Source organism: Struthio camelus, chromosome 1 (genome assembly GCF_040807025.1).
Source record: "Struthio camelus isolate bStrCam1 chromosome 1, bStrCam1.hap1, whole genome shotgun sequence".
NCBI lineage: Eukaryota > Metazoa > Chordata > Aves > Struthioniformes > Struthionidae > Struthio > Struthio camelus.
Window position 1 is genome coordinate 193,540,075 of NC_090942.1, and position 22,188 is coordinate 193,562,262.

The 22,188-nt window shown below is 42.6% G+C and overlaps 1 protein-coding gene across 2 annotated transcripts in view; it reads left to right on the forward strand.

Annotated features, from left to right (window-relative positions):
* Positions 1 to 1,163: 1,163 nt before the first annotated feature.
* Positions 1,164 to 22,188, forward strand: part of FAM124A (family with sequence similarity 124 member A) — a 49,225-nt gene continuing 28,200 nt past the window's right edge. The window contains exons 1-2 of one of the 2 annotated variants that reach the window (XM_068929902.1): positions 1,164 to 1,330; positions 12,025 to 12,056. In XM_068929902.1, coding sequence (XP_068786003.1) covers positions 1,272 to 1,330; positions 12,025 to 12,056 — 91 coding nt within the window. In that variant the 5' untranslated portion in view covers positions 1,164 to 1,271. Of the gene's footprint in view, positions 1,331 to 3,549; positions 3,562 to 12,024; positions 12,057 to 22,188 lie in introns of those variants that run through there. The other variant, XM_009678591.2, reaches the window with a different exon arrangement.

Genomic DNA, 22,188 nt, shown 5'->3' on the forward strand with positions numbered 1-22,188 from the left:
TCATTGGTGATTTTTTGAGAGAAAATTCCAGTTCCTCAAAGGTGAAATTTTCCATACAACATTAATGGAAAAGGTTTCCTAGTTTCCAAGGTGGAGTCATCATCTTCTTTTTTTTTTTTTTTAAGTCGTCCCATAACATCTCAATTGCAGGGAGCACAGGAGTACTGACTTTTAGCTTTATGCTTGACCCTGATTCAGGAGACGCATGATTTGTTTCAGGTTGGAGACAAATCAGTTCTGCCCCCTTCCCTTATGATCTGTTCGGGCCTGAACAACCAAACAGACTAACAAATGACTGACGTTTTGGCTGAGTGCGATCTAGGTTCACATCCCTGTGTTGGTGAATATTTACACCAAATGTGAGTGACTGAGAAAAGGAGAAGTGTTCAAATACAAAACAAGGCTGGTGGGCAGGAGATGTGCAGAATACAGGAGCCCATTTCCTGCTTATAGTTCAACCTCTTTGAATGCAACTGCCCCACTAGTGGTAAGTCTTGCTACATCAGTATTTCTCCCCTGGAAGCCTCAGAGCAAAGTGGTTTTTCCTTCATTATTACAGAAATTCTCACAGGGCTAGGAAACCATTCCCTGTCCGTTTTTGCACATCATTTCAAAATAATGATATTTAATATAACGAGTGCGTGCCAGGTGACACTCAGGGGGCAAGAGAAAGCTCAGCACAGCCTAAGACTTCAAAGAGAAGACAGGGATAGCACCTACCCCAAAAATGAAAAGAAGATGGATAGCAAAGAGACAGGTGCCTTTAACTTCCAACAGATACAGGCACCACACCTCTTAGCCCTTCTCTCTACTGGAAGAATAGCAGCGATATAAGGAGGCTGCGGCAGTGCTTGCTAACGCAGGCATGATGATGCATGAGGAGTTTCTAACACGTGAGGGCTGGAATAGGACGATCCCTCAGCACGTGCGAGCGCAACAAGGGTGCCCCGAGGTATTTTGCCGGCGAGATTGGGGTATTTTGGGGTGGGGGGAGCACCGAGCCCCATGATGCAGGCGCTCCCTCCCCCTCCCCCCCCGCCTCAGTGCTCCGCGCGGCCGTTAACGGCTGAAGAGGGGGGGCGCGCGCGCGGCCGTTAACGGCTGGGGGAGGGGGCGCGCGCGCCGCCGCCCTGCCCCGCCCCGCCCCGCCCCGCCCCGCCCCTCCCCTCAGCGGGGCGTGCGCGCGGCGGAGCGGTTCTCTCCGCCGCCGCCCGCACACGGCGCAGCGGGACGAGCAGCTCCGGCGGCCATGGAGCTCTGACGCCTCCACCATGGACAAGAAGCCCGGCGGCGAGGATGAGTGCGTGGACTCGGGAGCCGAGACGGGCGGGTGAGTGAGTCGCGGGGTGACCGGCGGCCGCACCCCCCCCCCTTCCACCTCCCCGCGGTGGCGGAGCGGCTCCTGCCCCGCGGCCGCAGCTGCTCCCGCCCGCCCGGCCGCCCGCCCGCTGCACTTGTTGTCGGCGCCCTCCGCCGAGCGCGCCCCGCGGCGGCCCCGGGGAGCGGGTGTTTCCTCGCAGGCTTTGTGTCCCGGCATGCGGCAGCCAGCAGTGGGATTTTTCCCTCCCTGCCTGCCGGGCAGCACCCCTCGCGTGTAGTTTTCTGGCTAACTGTCATGTTTTAACCCACCCGCGCTTGCTGTGGGTAGGTGAGAGGCCGCGGGCCAGCGTGGGGTTGGGGGGCGCCGAGGTGGCTGCGGCGGAGCCCTCCCGGCCGCTGCGGTCCCCTGGGGAGCAGGGAGCACTCCTACCTCGGAGGATTGCCGTGTTTTAAAGGCCCCGGTGGTCCGCCCTCTCCTGTGGTCGAGTTAGGGAAGAGCTCCCCATCGTCCTCGTCTTACACGTGGGGACCAAGATGCGAAGGTGTCACGGTGCTGTGTTTCAAGTGTGAGCCCCAAACCAACTCCTGCGACTTCACCGGTGGGGCCTGGTGCTGTGCTTCATGGGCCATCAGCAGGTGCCAGAGTGTGGTGCTCAGGGTTTGGTTCTGCCCCATCCCTCTGTGTCCCCTGATAATCCGTGTTAAGGATGGCTGGGAAGGTGCCTGTCCTAGCCTGTCACCATCTCCCATCAGCCCTTGTGGCAGAAACCTTGCCAGCATCAGGCAGACAGGCTGAGTCCTTGGAGGGACCATCGGAGCGCCACAGAGGCAGGTTAGGTTGGTAGCACCCCGGAACTGGGTTGCTGCTCTCGTGATTCTCACCATACTGACCTGTGAAGTGCCATAAGCTCTTTTGGTAGTTGTCCAACCTGTAAGTGTATAAGAGGCATGGAGAGTGACAGTTCAACCTGTGTCATACAAGAGTCAAGGAGAGTTTTATCTGGCTCTGTGCCCCAGCTGCCAGAGGTACAGTGTGTTTGAAAGTTAGATGACTTGCCCTAATATCATGGGGCTGCAAGGATGAGTCATGGGATCCCCAGTTCTGACTGCTGCAGATCCCAACTCCAACCTGTCTCTGTGGTGGAGAGAGGGAGGCTCTTTCCGGCCCATTTTACATGCTGTTGCCGTGTTGTCTTGTCAGGAACGGTGGTGAGCCCTTGCTCATTCTTTGGATCCAGAGGGACAAAATGAGGTTGCCTGTTCGCTTTGCTCTGTTCTCTCCTAGGTCTTCATTTTCCTCCATCCTAGCTTTCTCAGCCGTGTTCCTCCTGGCTCCTCGCCTGGTCTTTCTCCCTTGGTCTTGAGTCTGACCGCCTCATGGGTGTGAGGGTGTAACACACAAACGGGGTTGGACAGCGTTCCTGTTTTTTCTTTGACCCTGTCTGCCTTGCTGCTGTAAAAGCACATGCTGAGATTCAGAGAAAAGGGAGCACCCTAATCTCAAACTGATGCAAGTAAATAAAAGTGCTTACTGTTTGTGTCAGGGCACTGTGCTTAAGTATGAGACTGAGAGCATAAAGGAACTGTAAAGCTAATTCTTGATTGTGAAGTGGTGGCACTGTACCCAAATTAAAGTAGCAATATTATAATCTTTTTTTAAAAGTTTTGGATGAAAATGGAATATTGCAATCTTTTTTCGTACATCCAACTATTCATTTAAATCAAAATTTTTGGTTTTGAACTCCTCTGTCATCAGAGAAGTTGTGGACTCTTTTCCTTTCACTATAAATTGTTGCAGTATTGCAGTATGGTGAAAGTTTTAAAATATTTTATGTGGCATCAGCATAAAGGAAAAAATGCAGGCCACCTTCCTAGTCCTTGGGACAACAGTTTTTTAGTTCATCTTTGGGGAATGTGGATAAGATTAAGACAGCATAATTGGTGAATTCATGGCTAGTTGAAAGCTCAAGAAATCCCTGATGGGTCAAGTCACTCTTAATTTGTTGAGCTTATCCAGAATAGAAAAACCTGCATTTTGTTGGGAGGGGCACTTGGAAGGATTTGACCCAGATGATAACATTAGCCTTTAGACCTTAGTGATCAGCAGGACAGCTGCTCATGTCTGGCGCTGATGAGGTGTTAAAGCTGATGATTTTATGAAGCATCTTTGTTGCAGGCTTGACACTGGAAGGCAGAGTTTAACAGTAGAGGCTGTTGGAGGAATTTTAATCGTGGCATATGGTAATTAATAAGTGCAGTTCCTTTCCCTGAATTTTATTTTGGGGGGGAAAAAAACAGACCTCTGCATTTCAGTTTTATTTTTTGTTCTATTTAGCAGCTATTTTTAGTTCATCTAGTTCATTTAGTCTGATAAACATGACACGTATGTCCCTTTCACAATGTTTATATTTCAGTTTTCTCACCAAGCCAACTGTTCACAGTGCTTGCCTTTTCTTCTTAGTGAAGATCTGCCTTTTACTTTATCTAAGTCCTATAATAGCTATTGCCAAATTGAACTGTCCTTGTTCTCCAATTACTCAAATATTAAAAAAAAAAAAAAAGGTTTTTAAGTTCAGCCATCATCCTATGAATGTCCTATGTATTAGGAGAGACAACTGTCAAAGTAATTCAGTAACAGTTTCACATCAAGTGGTCTCTTTCTGTCACTCAAAGAACAGTATTGTATAGTGACTGTAGAGTAAATCCAGGCGCTGCAAGCCATTGTCACCTTGATGATGGTATACGAGGATGTGTGAGCTCTTATGGAATCTGTAGTGCTGAAACCATTTATAGCAACTAATAAATCTAATACATTAAATGTTCTAGATGGCATATGTTTCTTCACGTTTTGCTATGGCTTTTGCTATGGCTTCCAGCTACAGAGCAGGCAAAACTCTGTGCTACAGGAAAGATCAGTTACAGTTTTAAATCCTCATTTTACCAATCCATTAGAAAGTATCTTTATATTACTGCATTTGCCTCAGTAGATAGGAATGGCAAAGAAGCTGCAGAAACAAAAATAGTATATTTTAAGTTACGGAATCCAATAAGAATGGATTGAGGTGTTGTTGTCAAGAACCTAAATAAAGGAAATAACACACACAAACCAATTAGTTTATATTGGCTCCTCATTAATGAGATCTGAAAGAGTTTCACCATCCTTGGTCTTAGATACTTTGCCTGTACATAGTGTATTTTCTTGGAAAATTTATATTTCAGCTTTTTAGTATGAAAACTTAATTTCATCTGTTACTGAAATCTTCCAGCTAAGAACTATGGGCCACAGACAATTTTCTGTGGTAATGATTTAATCAGTGATTTTGTACCATAGAACCTGAATTTTTAGAAAGAACTTCATCTCTTTTTTTTTCTTTGATTAGAAAGCAAACAGGAAAAAACATGAAAGAAAGAATTTTAAGGGAGGAGAAATACATGTTTAAAGAATTGTAGTTAAAATATAATGAAAAATGCTAAAAATCTAATACTAAACTGCTAAAGAGAATGAGATGTAGAAATGTAAAACAAGACATCTTGAAAATGCACAAGCCATGCAAATATCAATTTACTATCCCTACTCTGAATAGCAAAGCAGTTTTCTGTGTCATTCCTTATCTCTGAGGCTGAAATACCTAAACTGACATAAGCTTTAAAAAAAGTTTAGAGGTGGTTAGGCATATAATTTTAAAGCACGGGGACACATTCTTGCTGCCACTGATGTCAGTGGTGAAGTGTCAGTTGAATTCATTGTATTCGCAATTGAGATCCAGAGTGAAGCATAATCAGTGTGAAAATCATGTAGTTTCTAACACCTAAAGCCTTAAAATTTAATTCCTAAATTAGGTCCACCTACCTGCATTTCAGGATTTTTTTCTATAGGCATGCTCTTTCCTATCTATCAAGTGTATATGCCTTAACTGAGCGTAACGCTTCAGTGAGATAGCTGTCATTAATGGAGATTTTGATACATGTGACAATTCCCAACAGAGCCTCACTTGTTCCCTTATACAGCTGTAAGAGCCAATGCCTTTAAGAGCTAACACTTCAATCATTAGCTTACTAGTAATGCCAAAGTTACCAAGCATCTAATTTTTCCCTTCCTTCGTTAGCTGTCCAAAATTATTAGACACTAACTTCTACCTTTCTCTTGAATTGCAACTTAAAAGAGCTTTTCTGCTTTTTTCAAACAACTCATTAATTTTTTTAGAAGAAGTGGGGAGAACACCATTGAAGTACCCTTTTTCTGTATAAGTTAGAAATGTAAAATAGAGGTTTTACTTATGATGCAAACTGAATTCACTAGTAGTTGATTGCTGAGTAATTTACACATTTTAGGAAGAAGGCAAATTGTAGTATGTATTTGGTAGCCCACAACTACCAAGGAATAGCTCGACTATGTGGAGAGATCCGTTTCAAAGTCGACAGTCAAAAGGTATTTAATGCTTAGGATGCTGTGCACTGTGCAGCAGTTAATTTTAAGCATATAGGAATGGAATTTGCTCAATATTTGTTTGCAGTTATTATTTGGGGGTTTTGTTCCATCCCTTTCCCTTCCTCCTGTGGTTGTAAATTCCCAAAGTTAATTTCTACAGAGCTTATGTTAATTTCTTGACTGTGCTGTAGCTGCCAGTGAGACCCTCAATAAATTAGCAGAACTATTTCAGCCTCTGTTCATTTATCTGTTAAAAAGGTTAAAAAAAAAAAAAATCCTTTCTTTGTTGCAGCTCTGTAAGCTGTGAGGTTTTAAAACAGAAAAATGCAGTTGTTAACTGAAGTCAAAGTAGCCTATAGAAAAGAGGGTGTATCCACTTAAAAGTATTAACAGTGTTGTAATTCATTGTGTCCTCAGTCAGAATTGGCTGTTGAAAATACGAAACAGCCTTTTTTTTTTGTTTGTTTTCATGCCATTGTTCCATCCTTCTAGCTTAAAGGGTTTAAACGTTTATGACTGTCATCTGTGTGATAGTCCTTCAGTTTGAGGCATCTCTTGTCACACATTGCATCAATTTATGTGAAACTCAGGAACACAAATCACTGCTACTGAAACCTATTCAAAGTCTATTTTTTTACCTTGGGGTTTCTTCTTTTTTGCTGAGACATTAACTTTCTGCATATCAGTCACTCTGGACATGTCAAGGTATACAATTTGTCTGTGATTTGACATCCAAATAATATAAAATTGAGCTTTTTGTTACAAATTGAGCTTGGGGCACTGTTTCTAAACAGATGTGATTGGTGGAGTGTAACTATTTGATTGAATCTCTAGCAGAAGACCTGTTAGTGTGTTGCACTAGGGCTAGTCACTAAAAGCAACAGGTAGGTAGGCTTTAAAGCACGTTCTGCTGGCCAAGGAGATCTGTGCTGATATTTGTGGTGGCTCTGTTCCAGCAGAGAGGGAGCTTCACCTCTGCTAGCTGTGGGAAAGTTGAGCATTTGGTAGTGGTGAATCATTTAAGCTTCTTCTGCTCTGGAGCTAAAAGCTCCAGGACCACGGGAGGATGGCAAGGGTTACCAAATGCTTTGGATGCCCTGGTACATGTTAGCTGAGTCCTGATGCATCCCTCTCGACAATGCTGTGTGGCCGACTAGTGAATGAGGTGCAAAGGCAGGTATACTAACACACTCACCTGCTTGATCACATTTTGGAAGACTGTAAATGACGCTTCTTCATGATCCTCATCATGGGGATGATAACGTATCTTGCTTAGGGCGTCAAACACTGTTTTTGCTAATAATCTCCCTAGTATGGAATTTACAATTGAGGCATGGGACTCCATCCTCTTGAATTTGCTCACTCACTCTACTAGAAATCCAGAACAACTCATTTTGAGACAAGTTGCTCTAAGTTATTCCATTGCAGTAGTCTTGATTACAGAAGTAGAAGTGTGATGAAGGTAATGGATTTGCTTTGGATTTATATCAGTGAAACAGATTGTAATCCAGCCCACAGGAATATGATGAGAAAAAACCCATGACAGAATCACACACTTAAATCTCCTGACTCACACGTTCTGCTTAACTGCTCTAAAATCCTCCTATGTGCCCTGTAGAACACTTTCCTGGGGATGGAAGTTAAAGAAGCTGTTAAATGCAACTCATATGAAACAATTATTTCCTAGGTAGAAAAGGCAGTGAAAAAGTGTGACTACAGCAGGTGCCATACCATCAGTTCTAGGCAAGCTAAGGTTGCAGACAACAGAAGAAGTAATGAACCATATAGAATTTCATTTTGCCAGGGGATTAAAGAGTTCTGGCAACGGTGACCCTGGGCATATTGTCGTGGAGTATTGTGTTAGAAATAACTTGAAAGACATATGTTCATTTTACACAGTAGTGTGCCTTGTGGAGATGTTCTTTGGCTCAGAAACTCTAGTTATATCTATACCAGTATGTTAAACACCACTCGGGAGAGTTCCTGACCACTGCAATAGAGTTGTCCTTATTTCTGAACACTTAAAGGGTTCATGGCATCAGTTTGGGCAGGCCCACTATAGCCCTGTCCCACATGATTCCTGGGTGTGTTTTAGCATGGGCCAGGGACTTGTTTTCCCATGTTACCATGGGCGAGGGATTATTCCCAGGAGGCCATTTGGATGCAACTACTACTCTTTAGGAAGGCAGGAGGTTTTAATGGCACAGGCTGTTTCATGGCAATTGGCCTTAGTCCCGGAAAATTTTCTTTGGCACATTTATTTATTAGCATAGATGTCACCACTATAGCCATGTTAATGTGATGCTGGGTCGTGATTGATCAGCAGGCCTAAGTAACCCAAGCACAGAACCATCACAATGTAGCTATATTGCTTCTGTGATTCGAAGAGACGTAAGAAAGCAGTGCTTCTGGAGCAAAGAAGCAGAGGTTTACAGTTTTTTTAGATATCTTATTCAATAACTGCAAGTTGTGCTAGCTGCTACTTGCTAGTACTCATTGGTGTATTTTCTCTTAGATATTCTGAAGCTCTGTATTGCTAATCGGGAGTGAGTAGAGTGTGATGATCTCAGAGACCTGCTCTGGTTCTCTTGCGCTTATATGGTCTAATGCCCTACAATAATGCACTGCCTTGATCCTTCAATAACTCCAGTGGGAGCCTAGGTCCCACATCTCTCAAACTTCTACATTTCTATTTTAATGTTTCTTGACATGTTCACAACTAGTCTTTGCTGGTGGGCTGACCCTTGAGCATGAATACTTTGCAGACTGAAGTGTCTTTTGACTCAGCAGTGAGCCCTCTTTTCAATACCTCCCACTGCTTCGATACCCTTTTTGATCATTTTTTCCTCATTATATGCCTATAAAGGGAACAGTCCTTCATTAGTTCAGATTTTATCCTGAACGTCTCTTTCCTTTTCTCTATAAAGTAGTATCTATCAGTTGCACAGAGGAGGTAGCTTGCTGCAAAACCAAGTAATTGCCCTGGAACTTCTGAGCAATATGGCCCCAGCCTTTCACCATTAAGGTCGCTAAGTGCTTTACTGTTGAATTATCTTAATGAGAGAATCATCTACCAAGGGGACTGATAGAAGTGTATACTCAGGATGTTTAAAGCAGATGGAAAGAATTGGAAGGAACAGAATTGCTTGATGACCAGAGGGTCTTCATGACCTTGGAGATGTTTATTTCTATATTTAATTTTTCTAATACATAACCATGTCAAATGGAATGTTTATTGGGTACAGAACTCTGAAAAGCTTATACGACTTACAGGACCTTAAGAATCCAATATCCTAAATAGTTGACTATAAGAAAAAAGTAAAAAAGGTTCTTTTTTTATTTTGTAAGCAACTTACCACTGCAGGTCATGAATCTGAATGATTAATAGCTAATATTTTGAAAGTGTCAAGGATTTTATTAACACTATCATTTTTGCTTTAAGGACTAGATTCAACTCAAAGTTCAAGGAAAGAAATTAATTGGAGAGAGAGCTAGAGGTGATTCAGGTTTCCACTGAGAATACATAGAGACATGCATATTCATGCCATTGGATTTTAGGCATGTAGCCGAGAGTCCCAGATTAGGAGTGTACCTTCTGTAGGTTTCCTCTCCAGACAATGGGGAGAGAGAAGCACTTCATACTTCCCTTGCTATTGACTGTAGTGGTAGCTTAGGTAGAGTACAAGCCTCATTTAGGCATCCAAGGTTAACATAAGCCTTTGAACTTAATTATCTTTTTTTTTTAATTCTGTACATGTCAGTTATGCTACAAACATGAATTAAATATTAGGTTGAACCATATTAGAATTACCAAAAAAACCCCAGTGCAATTCTAAAGCCTATTAAAATGTGTCTGCAATTAGTCTCTGAGCACACTGTTGTATCCTCCTTTCTCACTCCCCTTCTTTTTATTTTTCCTCGTGTCTCATTTTTCATGTCCTACCTGTATGTAGAATGTCAGTTCCTTGGTTCAGGACTCATTAATTCTCAGTGCCCTATAATGTGCCTGCAGCACTCTGGGGAAAATAAAATAGCAGTGTGAGGTAATAGAAGGCTGCTTTTACTCACAATAAGCAAAAGACAAAATGTTGTCTCGCTTCTATCTAAAATCTAAGCAGTGTGTATTTATATTAAATTAGCCACCAACTGCTGAACACAGATACACTGAAGGACAGCCTCAGGCTATTTTCAAACAGAAGAGCAGACTAACTGAATCCTTGCTTGAGATGCTTGGAGGCAGCTGGATGTATATTGCTTGCCTCCGAGTTTGTGAAGGGTGACATGTTACAGTTGTATCTCTAGTCCAAATATACGGGATGCCAAATCATACCAACATGACTAGCTGATGGAAATACCATGCAGTTTTATGGCCTGCACCACAGTACCTAGCTAGCCCCCAACATCTCTTTCCCTTGGTCGCTGTTCAGAACTGGACTGGGTTGATGTACATGGCCTTTCCACTGGTACAAGTGGGAAGGGGAGGGCTGGAGACGAGGGATGTTCTCCCTTCCTGCCCTTTCCCAGCTGCGCAAGGGTCCTGGGGGACATGTAGTTGAGCGATAACGTTTGATTCACAGGGAAGGTTCTATGTAGCAGGGTGTATATATACAGGTTGAATGAGAGGGACTCCTGACCACCTGATTCTGTAGTTTCTGCCACGTGTAACATAATGTCAGGAAGCCAAGAAATATCTTTACCAGTGACTGGGGTGCAGGGGGTTAATAAAGGGAAGAGAGCAACACTGAGCTGCAAGCTCCTGTTAGCAGCTCTCCTCCCCCACGCTGCACAGACCTCTTTCAAAAGCTTTGGTAGCCTCATAGTACTTGGTGGTATTGGGGGGTATCTTTTGCCATTAGTGTTGTTAAAAATTCAAATTATCCCACCTCTGACTGATCAAGCTGGATGGCAAGAAGAATTGGGGGCAATGCCTTGTCCTCTTTCTCACCTGAACAAGCAGTCTTTGGCATCAGACCTGCAGGAGGCAGCGTGCCAAATAGAGGGTTATGAAATACAGGGACGACAGTAATTGCTTTGCTCCTTCTGCAGAGATATGTCCCTATTAAAACCCGAAGTAGTCATGATGAATACAGGGGTTGATGGCCTTTATTCCCTTGGATGCCAGCAAGCATGAGGTATGAAGGTATCCTGAGAAGACGCCTAGATGGTATTTGTTTCCAGACAAATGCCATAGGAGTCCAAGTTCACTTTTTTTTTTTAAATTTAAAGCAATATTGCAAACTTGTTGCAATTGTTTTATATAAAACAAGCATTTAGATTTGGATCCAAGAACTGTGTTATGCCTCCCTGAACAGTTTGCCTTTTCTGTTCAGGGCACTGCAGGGCATATAAGTATGCAAGAAGTTAATTGTAGCAAAGAGTTCTGGAGAGTGGGGTTCTGTTTGGGGGACCTAGAGAATAGTGGAGTTGATGATGTGTGGCTGTGAATTCCAACACCAGCGCTCAGAAATCATATGTATGGCCTCACAAATGGAAATGAATAAAAAAAAATCATTCAGTGTTGGCATATTTTTCTTACCTTAGTATTTCTGAATCTTTAGGACTTAAATGGGCCATGTTTGTGAGTTTAATTAGCCCAGAATTGGGTTTCCAGAAGTTTAGGGTAATATGAACCTGCAAAATAAAGTGCAGTATCGCTCAAAATGCTTAACATTATAATGGATAATCGAGTATGCACTGAAGTAGAATCTTTGGCCTATAGTTTTGCTGAGATGATCTGAGGAGGAAGAGGATTTCCTAAAGCAAAATTCTTCCTAACCTAAATGCTCATATTTCGGTACCTATTTTCTGTCTTCCCTACCAGTTGTGTCCAAAGGACAATAAAAATCCTACTCTATATAAAGAGTTGCCTTAAAAGAGATTAGCTGCAAAGCTGCTTTTAGAGGATAAAAGATGAAGAAGATGGAGAAGGGGGTCAAAATCTGGCAGGCTTTGACTCTAAACCTGTGTCTGAAGCAGTTTATTTTTTTTCCCTTGTAGAGAGCCTTTTGAGCTCTAATTTTTTGCCCAAAGTTGAGTGGTATAAATAGCAACTCCCATCCCTAATTAAAACCTCTTGCTTCACTCAGTCTGTGTAGATGCTTTTATCATTTCTGCAAGGTGCCAGTTTTTCTGAGGCCATGTTCAAAATGTTTTCCAGTTATTATCTTAGTGTAAAATTAATACTAAGTGGGCTTTAAACTATTTTTAGATTTGATACATTTTTATTGTCTCTTTTAGATACCTAGCCCTGTTTAACCAAAATCTTTGTCTTGCAGGTCTGAGTACAGCCGTATGTCCTCTACGAGCAGTGAGTATAATTTTGAGAATTTAAAAAATGGAAAAAGGTGAAATTCCCGTTGTTACTATTTATTAATATCAGCCTAATGTTGTAAGGGAGAAAACTACAAGTTTTGTTTTGGGGAGAAGTCCTGGGTCCTTCTATCTTTCTGTTTATTACCAGTAGCATGAGGAAGAAAAAGTAAAGAAAGTCAATAGCTGTTCCATGAATGGTAGCATTTATGAAGTCTTGTTTCCTGTTGTTCATTCCGATGTGGATTCTGTAATGTTTAACCATATGATAGGCTTATGTGTGAACTCTTTCCCTCAATGGGAAACATTCATTTTTGTCTGTCTTTTTTATGCAGTTGCTTGTTTTCATAAAGTTCATAGAAGCCTAGTTATCTTTGAAATCTCTACCCTTCTGTCAGTTTTGTTGAAGTTGGCCAACACTTCAAAAGTTACTTGGCTGGGGAAAGAGAGGACAATGACAGAGTATGATTGCTTGAGCCTGTTTCCTTAAGAAGAAAATATCAGCTTTGGCTGATAAGTCTCCCATAAGATTTCAAAACCCTGTCAGCTAATCATTTTTAACTTAAACTAGCTTTTTAGTGAGAAGATTAGTTCTTAGGTGCAAAAACAGTGGCACTGCTGTAATGACTCCTGTTGAGGTGATCTTGTCTTCATCTCTGTGGTAGATTTCGTGGAGAATGCAAAGGAAATCAGACAGGAGAGTTTCCTATTCCCAGGCAAACAAAAATGGACGTTATACTTCTTTATGAATCTAGTCCCTTTTGAGACCTATGAGGATTTGTTCAGGGTGAGCTGGAAGGGCAGAAGGGAGGGGAAGGACCAAATTAACTCCCAGAAGACCAGTCCAGAGGGAAGGAAAAAAAAAAATTAGAAATGCCTGAGGGGAAAGACGGACATCATAGGGATATGTCTAAATAGCACAAGTCATGAGTTGGCTTATCACTGCACAGCACTGAAGTTCAGTATCAGAAGTAGTATGGTTGCATTGGCACAGGATTTCACTTCCAGCTGTAATGCTTCCTGTCACCTAAGCTATTCAGAATGAGCATGCTAATATATTTTTCACTGCCTTCTGCTTCACTGGGCCTTCAATATGCCATGCATTTCATACCATGATGAAAACCTCTTTTCAGAGGTTTTAACAAAAAGACCCTGGAGTTCTCACTGGGACAGTATAGCTCTTTTCATTGACAAATTCCTGCTCTTCCTGGAACTACGTTTAGAAACAATATATAAATTAAACTGATTGGATGTTCATGGCCAAACTCATGAGCACTAACATTTATGACTTTACGCATGGCTCTTAAAGTGCAAGGCAAAATGAGAACAGAATTTGTAAACGTGGTTTGGCCAGTGTGAATGGGTCTTTCCAACCCAATGAGTTTGTGATGAAGAATGTCATTACAACTGGGGCTGCAGAAATGATTGAACTCTTACTGTAAACTGATGCCAAGGAAGTACTTGAGAGCTAATTCTATGAGACATCTCTTTGATTTTAAAGACAGTAGATGCTCTAGTGAGTGTCCCAACCTTTCTAGATGTTTATCATAAACCAGTTGAATTTCAGTTTAACCAAATGATAAAAGATGAAACCTGCTATGAGTTACTTTTTCTTTCTTTTTTGCTAATGCAAAATAACAATTTTAAGTTCTATCAATAGGAATTTCACAGCATGCTTTTTCAGTACTCTGTCTCCCCACTCTAACCTTTTTTCGTAATGCTTATTCAAGCACAAATACTAGCAGTTCTCTCTCATAAAACGATAGGATGATGTCTGTCTCCCTGATTCACACATAAGTGTGAGCTTTATTTATCCCAAATAGGCCAAAAATTCAGAGGTGACTAATCATATTTTGTTATCTGGATCTTTAATCACCATGAAAATCAGAGGGGAAGAAAGTTGTCACTTTCTCTTTGATCACACATTCTGGCTGAAGCATGGAAAAGCTTATTTTCCATCTCCCGTGGTCTTCAGTGGAGGACTTTTGTTGATTTCAACAAGAGTTGGATCAGACAGTATTCTTAATGTCTGCCTTCTGAGCTGAAGTGACTAGCAGGGAGCTTGCTGTCTGTTTCCTGCCTGCTCTGTGTATGTGTGTTTGAGAAAAAATTTAGTCCGGCTTTTTCCTAAATTTTGTTGTTAAAATATTTCTAGTTTCCTGCTGGCAGGCATAATTCTTGAAACAATTGGGAGGCAAAATCCATTCAACCAACTTTTTCCATGATAGTAAAAGGATTTTGAAGTCGATTTGTTACCCCATGTGTGTACCTCCACCCTCCCAGCTCACACTTTTTGGTAATGGGTTGGTGAATATGCTGCCATCTTCTCTGTTTTTGGGCAGTAACTCAGTTATTTGCCCAGTAAGAGTAATTATTTGGCAAGTAGGTTCACAAGACAAGGCTTAAGGTAAAGTATTTCTCATCTAAAAGTTTGGTTTTGACCTATTATCAACCTTTTGCAACTGCTGTGCTTTTTATAAATAAAGGTAACAAGTCAAAGCTTTAGATCTTCATTTTTATTAAATTAGCTGTTTGTATAGGTAATTTTTAGTTGTATGCCATCTACAGTTTGTCATGTTAATTCTGGTCTTACTGACCAAAGCTGTCCAGAACATGTGGGGATTGCAATTATATTTCAACACGAGTAGTTTGTTGGTACAAAGATGTATTTTCATTCCAGGAAAGACACAAAAGTTCAGGAGACAGGACTGTCTTTCTCCCTCTTTTCTGCTTCCAAGGCAAATTATTTTGATGCAGCTTCACAAGTAACAGTATTTGTGTTTTGTGTGGTCAATTTGGTCAGACAGTGCAAGAGCAACAATAACATTTACATAAAAGAATTTAAGTGAAATAGAATTGCTTTCATGTTAAAGGCTGTCAGTCAGGGGGTGTGTAACATAATTGAAAGCATTTGAAGAAAATAAGATAATTGGGAAGAGATATTAAAGAACCCCGATACTTGGTCATTTTAAGTTCTTTGGGGAAAAGATTCAGAAAGTGATACCATTTCTAGCACAAAAAGCACTCTAGTGGTTCTGTTAGGTGCTGATGTAATACAAAATAAGCAATCCTAAATTAAAAAGCAAAGAGTCTCCTTTATCTACAGCTGCTGCATCTGAAGCCCCTGTTCCTATGAAGCAGAGTTTATCTAAACCAGAAGGATTATAGGCTAATTTAGTTTTGCAGAGGTTTTGTTCTGAGGTACTATTGGGGCTCAGGTTTCAGTGTTTAATAAATGAATAATCCATTCTGTTTGGTAAATCTCTGGATGAACTCCACTGGACAAACGTTTTCCTCAGGCAGGCCAAAGAAAAGGATAGGAAAGATTTGGCAGGTGAATTAAGTACAGATGCCTGCACTGCTTGCTCTGGGGACAGCAGCTGAACAAACTGCAGGACCTTGCACCAGTGCAAAAGTATATAGGAACCCTTGACCTGGGGGAGGAGACCATCCCCAACAAAGCTGGAAGCAAAATCTGATAGGGTACTGTATGACAATCTTTGCACGCTTCATTTTGAGTACTTTTCACTAAGCAAATATCACCAGTTATTGTGGGAGACGTAATGCTTCGCCAGCTCAAAGGCCTGGGTGGTGGGTTCGCTGGGCCATGCTGCATCTCAGTTCTTTTATTCTTTACTCCTGCGTCCCAGCTCTGGGCAACCAAAGAATGCTTTTTGGCAGCACCATTCATCTAATGTTTGTGGGTTCATATAGCAAGTACTTCAGAAAAGAGTACCAAAGTTTGCCAAGTGTATCTCTTTGTATTTCTCTAAGAAAATGCAGCAGTTCATCTGCCAGGTCTGCTCTGGCTGTTGCTAAGGTGACAGTGTGCCACTTTTTTTTTTTTTAATTGAGCAGAGTAAATAGGCCAAGCAAACCCATCTACAAGGTGTGTGGTTTTGAGATATTACAGCTTTGAAAGGTTCAGCACTGTGGTGTCATGGAAGAGAAGTGCTAGATTAATTTCTACCTTTTTTTCCTCTCCAGTTATGTGTATAGCCCACTTCTCATTTGTTCTTTACCAGAACGCATGTGCCTCTTAATAGGATGTTTTCCCACTGGTCTGCCCTGCGTTCATCAAGAAATGTAATAAGCTTCTTGTTATTCATATTTTCAACCACTGTTTTCAATTACCATTAGGGATTGCTAATCACATGAGAGAAGCAATTGCGCTAGCCCCTTTACATCCACAGAAGAGTCCCTTCTCTGAAGTACATAGAGGAGGCATTTGGATACAGGCATTTAGAATTACAAAGAAATAATGAATTAGTATTGTTCAGCACAGTAGGCAACAGTCTCTGCTCACCGCCATTTCAGTTATCTTCAAGTTGTTTTGAGCTGTATTTTTTCAGGGATGATTTTCAAAGAGAGGACAAGTTTTGATGGAAAATGCTTATTTCCTCTTCTGCATAGTCCTGCATTTGTAATAATGGGTCTTCAGAAAGACTAAAGCCAGGAGTGGACATTTTGAAGCAAGATTTTTGTGATTTGTAACATTTAAAGTATTGGTGAGATCTGGAACCAATTTTACCAGGTCGTGTTAAAAATAACTGTTGAAGTATGTGATTTTTTTTTTCTTTTCCTCCTGACATTTTTCAGCTATTCAGTCACTAGGGAGCTGCCTGGATGCACTTTTTTACTCTCTCAGCTAAGTCAGTAAATGAAGAGCAAAGCTAGCCTTATGGGATAAGATGTAGGCTTGTGACAGGCTAGAGCATTTGAGATGGTAAAACTATGTAGCATGTTGTGGTTCATGCTGCACTCCTAAGTGAAGGAAAAGGCTTGTCACTAACTGGCTTTGCAGTTGAAAAGCTGATAATTCGCCTTCCCCAGCTCCCCTGGCTTTCATTTAGCAGCTGGGAAATGATTCAGAGCTTCTGGGATGTTATTAAATTGTTTATATTCTTTGACTATAAACCCGAGAGGTGGGATATTAAAATTTTTATTTCCATGTTGTTTATACTTCCTAACCCATGGAATTTCACCCATGTCCTGCTTTTAAAAATTAAGTACAGGACAGTTTTTTTTGGCAGGTTTACAACTATGTAGGTTACCAATGGTGTTTCTTTTTCTTTTAAACAAAATTTATCATACAGTTATTTTCTATTTTGTATTCTGTTCCTGTGTTGGTATAAATTCAGATCTTTGTTTTGAGACTTGATGGATGTTTTATCAGTGCTATCTGTATCAGCTTGCCTGGACTGTTTTTGGACTCAGGTTTCTCAACAATGAGTGGCAACAGTCCTCTTCTGTAAAAATGCAGTCTTTATTGTGGGATAGTAAGGGCAAGGTTGCTGTTATTCTTGATTCCAGCAGAGTGAGTTGCTAAGGCTGTATCTTACCTCTACTTGCAAGCTGTAGATTGAAATAGGCAGATGATTGTTTGGACAGTGCATTTTATTTCCTGAGTGATTTGTTTGCCTGAGGGGATATACCGGTCCTCATACTCTCTCCTACCCCGTTACTGTTTTCACATTATTGGTCTAAAACGTTACAGATGAGCAAGGCTACATACAGCAAATGAGTAACATTCTCCTAAGTTACTCTCCTAGTTTTCTTCACTTCTGAATCCTTGTGCTTGATCCCGTCACAGAATGGCCAAGGTTACAAGGGACCTCTGGAGATCACCTAGTCCAGCCTCCCTGCTCAAGCAGGGTCCTCTAGAGCACATTGCCCAGGATTGTGGCCAGGCAGGTGTTGAATATCTCCAGGGAAGGAGACTCCACCACCTCTCTGGGCAACCTGTTCCAGTGCTCCGTCACCCTCACAGGAAAGAAGTTTTTCCTCAAGTTCAGATGGAACTTCCTGTGCTTCAGTTTCTGCCCATTGCCTCCTGTCCTGTCACTAGGCTCTACTGAAAATAGTCTGGCCCCATCCTCTAGATACTCCCCCCTTCAGATACTTGTACACGTTGATGAAATCACCTCTCAGTCGCCTCTGTAGCCTTCTGCTGGACTCTCTCCAGTAGTCCCATGTCTCTTGTACTGGGGAGCCCAGGACTGGAGCCAGCACTCCCGGTGAGGCCCTCACCAGGGCTGAGTAGAGGGGCAGGATCACCTCCCTCGACCTGCTGGCAACACTCTGCCTAATGCACCCCAGGAGACCATTGGCCTTCTTGGCCACAACAGCACATTGCTGGCTCATGGTGACCTTGTTGTCCACCAGGACACCCAGGTCCTTCTCTGCAGAGCTACTTTCCAGCAGGTCAGCCCCCAGCCTGTCCTGGTGCATGGGGTTCTTCCTCCCTAGGTGCAGGACCCTGCACTTGCCTTTGTTGAACTTCAGGAGGTCCCTCTCCACCCAGCTCTCCAGCTTGTCCAGGTCCCTCTGAATGGCAGCACAGCCCTCTGGTATATCAGCCACTCCCCCAGTTTAGTATCATCAGTAGTGCTGAGGTTGCACCCTGTCCATTGATCCAGGTCATCAATGGCTATCAGATTGGTCAAGCATGATTTCCCTTTGGTGAATCCATGCTGACTACTCCTGATCACCTCCTTGTCCTCCACATGCTTAGTGATGACCTCCAGGAGGAGCTGTTCCATCACCTTTCCAGGGATGGAGGTGAGGCTGACCGGCCTGTAGTTTCCTAGCTCCTCCTCCTTGCCCTTTTGGAAGACTGGAGTGACAGTGGCTTTCTTCCGGTCCTCAGGCACCTCTCCTGTTCTCCAGGACCTTTCCAAGATGATGGAGAGTGGCCTAGCAGTAACATCCGCCAGCTCCCTCAGCACTCGTGGGTGCATCCCATCAGGGCCCATGGATTTGTGGATGTCGGGTTTGCCCGAATGATCTCTAACCCGATCCTCCTCGACCAAGGCAGAGTCTTCCTTTCTCCAGACTTGCTCTCTTGTCCCCAAGGTCTGGAATTCCTGAGGGCTGGCCTTAGCAGTGAAGACTGAAGCAAAGGCGGCATTCAGCAACTCTGCCTTCTCTGTATCCTTCGTCACCAGGGCACCCGCCCCGTTCAGCAGCGGGCCCACGTTTTCCCTCGTCCTCCTTTTGCTGTTGATGTATTTGTAGAAGCCCTTCTTGTTGTCCTTGACATCCCTTGCCAGATTTAATTCCAAACGGGCCTTAGCCTTCCTCATCATATCCCTACATACTCTGTCAGTGTCCCTATATTCCTTCCGAGTGGCCTGTCCCCTTTTCCACATTCTGTGTACTTCTTTCTTCTGTTGGAGTTTTGTCAGGAGTTCATTGCTCATCCATGCAGGTCTCCTGCCTGCTTTGCTGGACTTCTTATGTATAGGGATGCACCCGTCTTGAGCCTGAAGGAAGTGATGTTTGAATATTAACCAGCTCTCCTGGACCCCTCTTTCCTTCTAGGGCCCTAACCCATGAGATTCCTCCAGGTAGGTCTCCCATGAGAACCAGGGCCTCTGATTGTGAGGCTACTTCCAGCTGTCTGTAGAAGGCCTCATCAACTTCCTCTTCCTGATCAGGTGGCCTGCAGTAAACCCCCACAAGAGTGTCACCCATGTTAGCCTGCCCTTTAATCCTTACCCATAAGCTCTCAACTCGCTCTTCACCCACCCCGAGGCAGAGCTCCATACATTCTAGTTGCTCCCTCACATAAAGGGCAGCTCCATCACCTCGCCTTCCTGGCCTGTCTTTCCTAAAAAGCACATAGCCATCCATGACAGCATCCCAGTCATGTGAGCTATCCCACCATGTCTCTGTAACTGCAGTGATATCATGGCCCTGCGACCGCACACAAATCTCTAATTCTTCCTGCTTATTCCCCATGCTGTGTGCATTGGTGTCCAGGCATTTCAGAGAGGCAATCGAGCATGCAGGTTTCTCAGGAGAGGTGCAAGAGGATCCTCCATAGTCATGTCCTGAGCACACTTCCCCAGCTGCAGGCACCCGCAGGAGGCATCCTGACTTGAGCTGTGTTTTGCTGACTGCCCTGTCTCTGTAACTCTCTCCTTCCCCCATCTTTCCTAGTTTAAAGCCCTCCTTACCAGGCTGGCCAACCTGTTGGCAAAGACATGCGTGCCCCACCTAATGAGTTGGGTCCCATCTCTCTCCATCAGCTGTTGATCTTCAAACGGGGTCCCATGGTCATAGAAACCAAAACCCTGCTGTCGGCACCAGTGGCATAGCCATTTGTTAACTTCGAAAAGCTGTCTACTCCTCTTTCTGTCCTTCCTCATCACAGGCAGGATTGAGGAGAAGATGACCTGGGCTCCCAGACCCTTGACTACCATCCCCAGAGCTCTGAAATCCTGTTTGATGGTATCCCCTTTACCCTTGTCATGAGGAACAGGAAATTACCAGCACTCCAGTAACAGCTCTATGAAAAGAGGCTTGAAACCTTGTGTTTGTGTATGCACTGTTAACTCATCAACGTTCTTTTTCTTACAGATTTATTCCCAGTCTTATTTGGACACTTAGCAATTTTCATGAAAGACAATTAGTCAGGTGCTGATATTCAAATAGGAAAAAATTGTAGCCCAAAAGTTGGATTAATTTTGAGGTAAATCATTGTGGTTTCTTGAAGCTGTATTACACTTACTTGCTCACTCAGTTCTATACTTGTCTGCTTTTATTTTGAGCAATTCTTTTTACTTTGAACCCTGCTGTGAGGTCAGGTAGTTGCTGCACCAGGTAACATAGGAAGTAGAAATTTAGTATTTGCATGCACTTGCATTTTTGAAGACTCAGCAAAAGCTACTCAGCTTTAGCTTTAATCCATGAGATAGACTGCAAGGAGTCAGTATTAGGCCATCTTTCTATCAAAGCTCAGTGCTTTTCAGGGTGCAGTTACAAAATAGTTTTCACACCATATGCGTGTAACAAAACACTCCCTCTCTCTTTTCCCCTTTCTGTTTTGTCTGTCTGTCTCTCTCTCTCTCTCCCTCTCTCTCTCTTTTTTTTCCTGACCATGGCCTCTAGCTCTTGATGTTACCTGGCAAGAATCTTATTCTTCCCTGCTTCAGTTTTTGTATTGTAACCATTGTTGGAAGGAAACGTGAAGAGGAAAAAGTACCCTTGAATAAAAGAAAATGTAAATACCAGCCTGAGGACTAGACCTTTTGTACAGGAAAGCAAAGTGAGTATCTTCACAGGTTTTCCCATGTCTAATTCTTAAGTATTTGTATTACCAAGCACTCAGACTGAGGAATCACATTTGTCAAAATGGGCACTGCAGAATAATTTCCAGTATGTTCTTTTTTTCTTTATTGTCTAATAATGGAGTTTTTCACTAAAGATAATAGATTTGGCCTTCCTGGTTGCAGAGATAAGGGGAGCTACAGAAGCTTAAGCAGCTACAGTAATACACCGATTTATAGGCAGCCCCTAACAATAGCATATGGAGGAATGGCCTCCCTTTATTCATGTGTCATTTCAAAATCCGGTTGCCTTCATTTAACACTTAGAGGTGATCAAAACTAACTAGGAACAGAAAGGAATTGGGTTAGATTTTTGACTTTAAAAATATTTTACAGAAATAAAATTTCATAATACAGTTGTTCGCTTTAAGCTTGGTTAGTTCAAACCAATTCTGTCCCAGGCACTGCTGGACTAGGGATATTCTCAGTCTATTTCTCCAACTAACGTCATTTAATAAATGTAAAGGTATAATTATATTATTTTACTGCAACACAAAGGCACATGATAGCATATTTTTTCTTATTTCCACAGAGAACTGAGATGCTTTTACAGTGGCTGGCAAGAGGCTATATTAAGTACAATTGTAAAACCAATTTCCAGTGGGCTTGCCAGCATCATGTTGCATTTCCAGAAGGTATTATTATAAGAAGAAGACTAATTAAAATGTAATAAAAATGAAAGGGGAAATGGGGTCCAAATCATCTGGAACTCTTAGCCTGCAGTGTCTGTCAGTATTACAAATTAAGGGGTTTTATACTGAGGTGAAATTGGAAATATCTGCTCCTGAAAATGTAGTGAGCATCTTCTGCATATCTTGCCTGGCCAGTGTCATGGTGCTAGAAGTAAAGGGCAATGCTGTCTCCCAGTACAGCTGTGTGAAGAAGGAAAATGTCATTGCCACATGCTGCCAGCAGTATTCAGCTGTTTGTGTAACTGCTTGTCATCAAATTCCACTGTAATAAAGGAGGATATGCTTGCATACAGGATAAAATGTCTAGTAGTTAATCACGGAATAG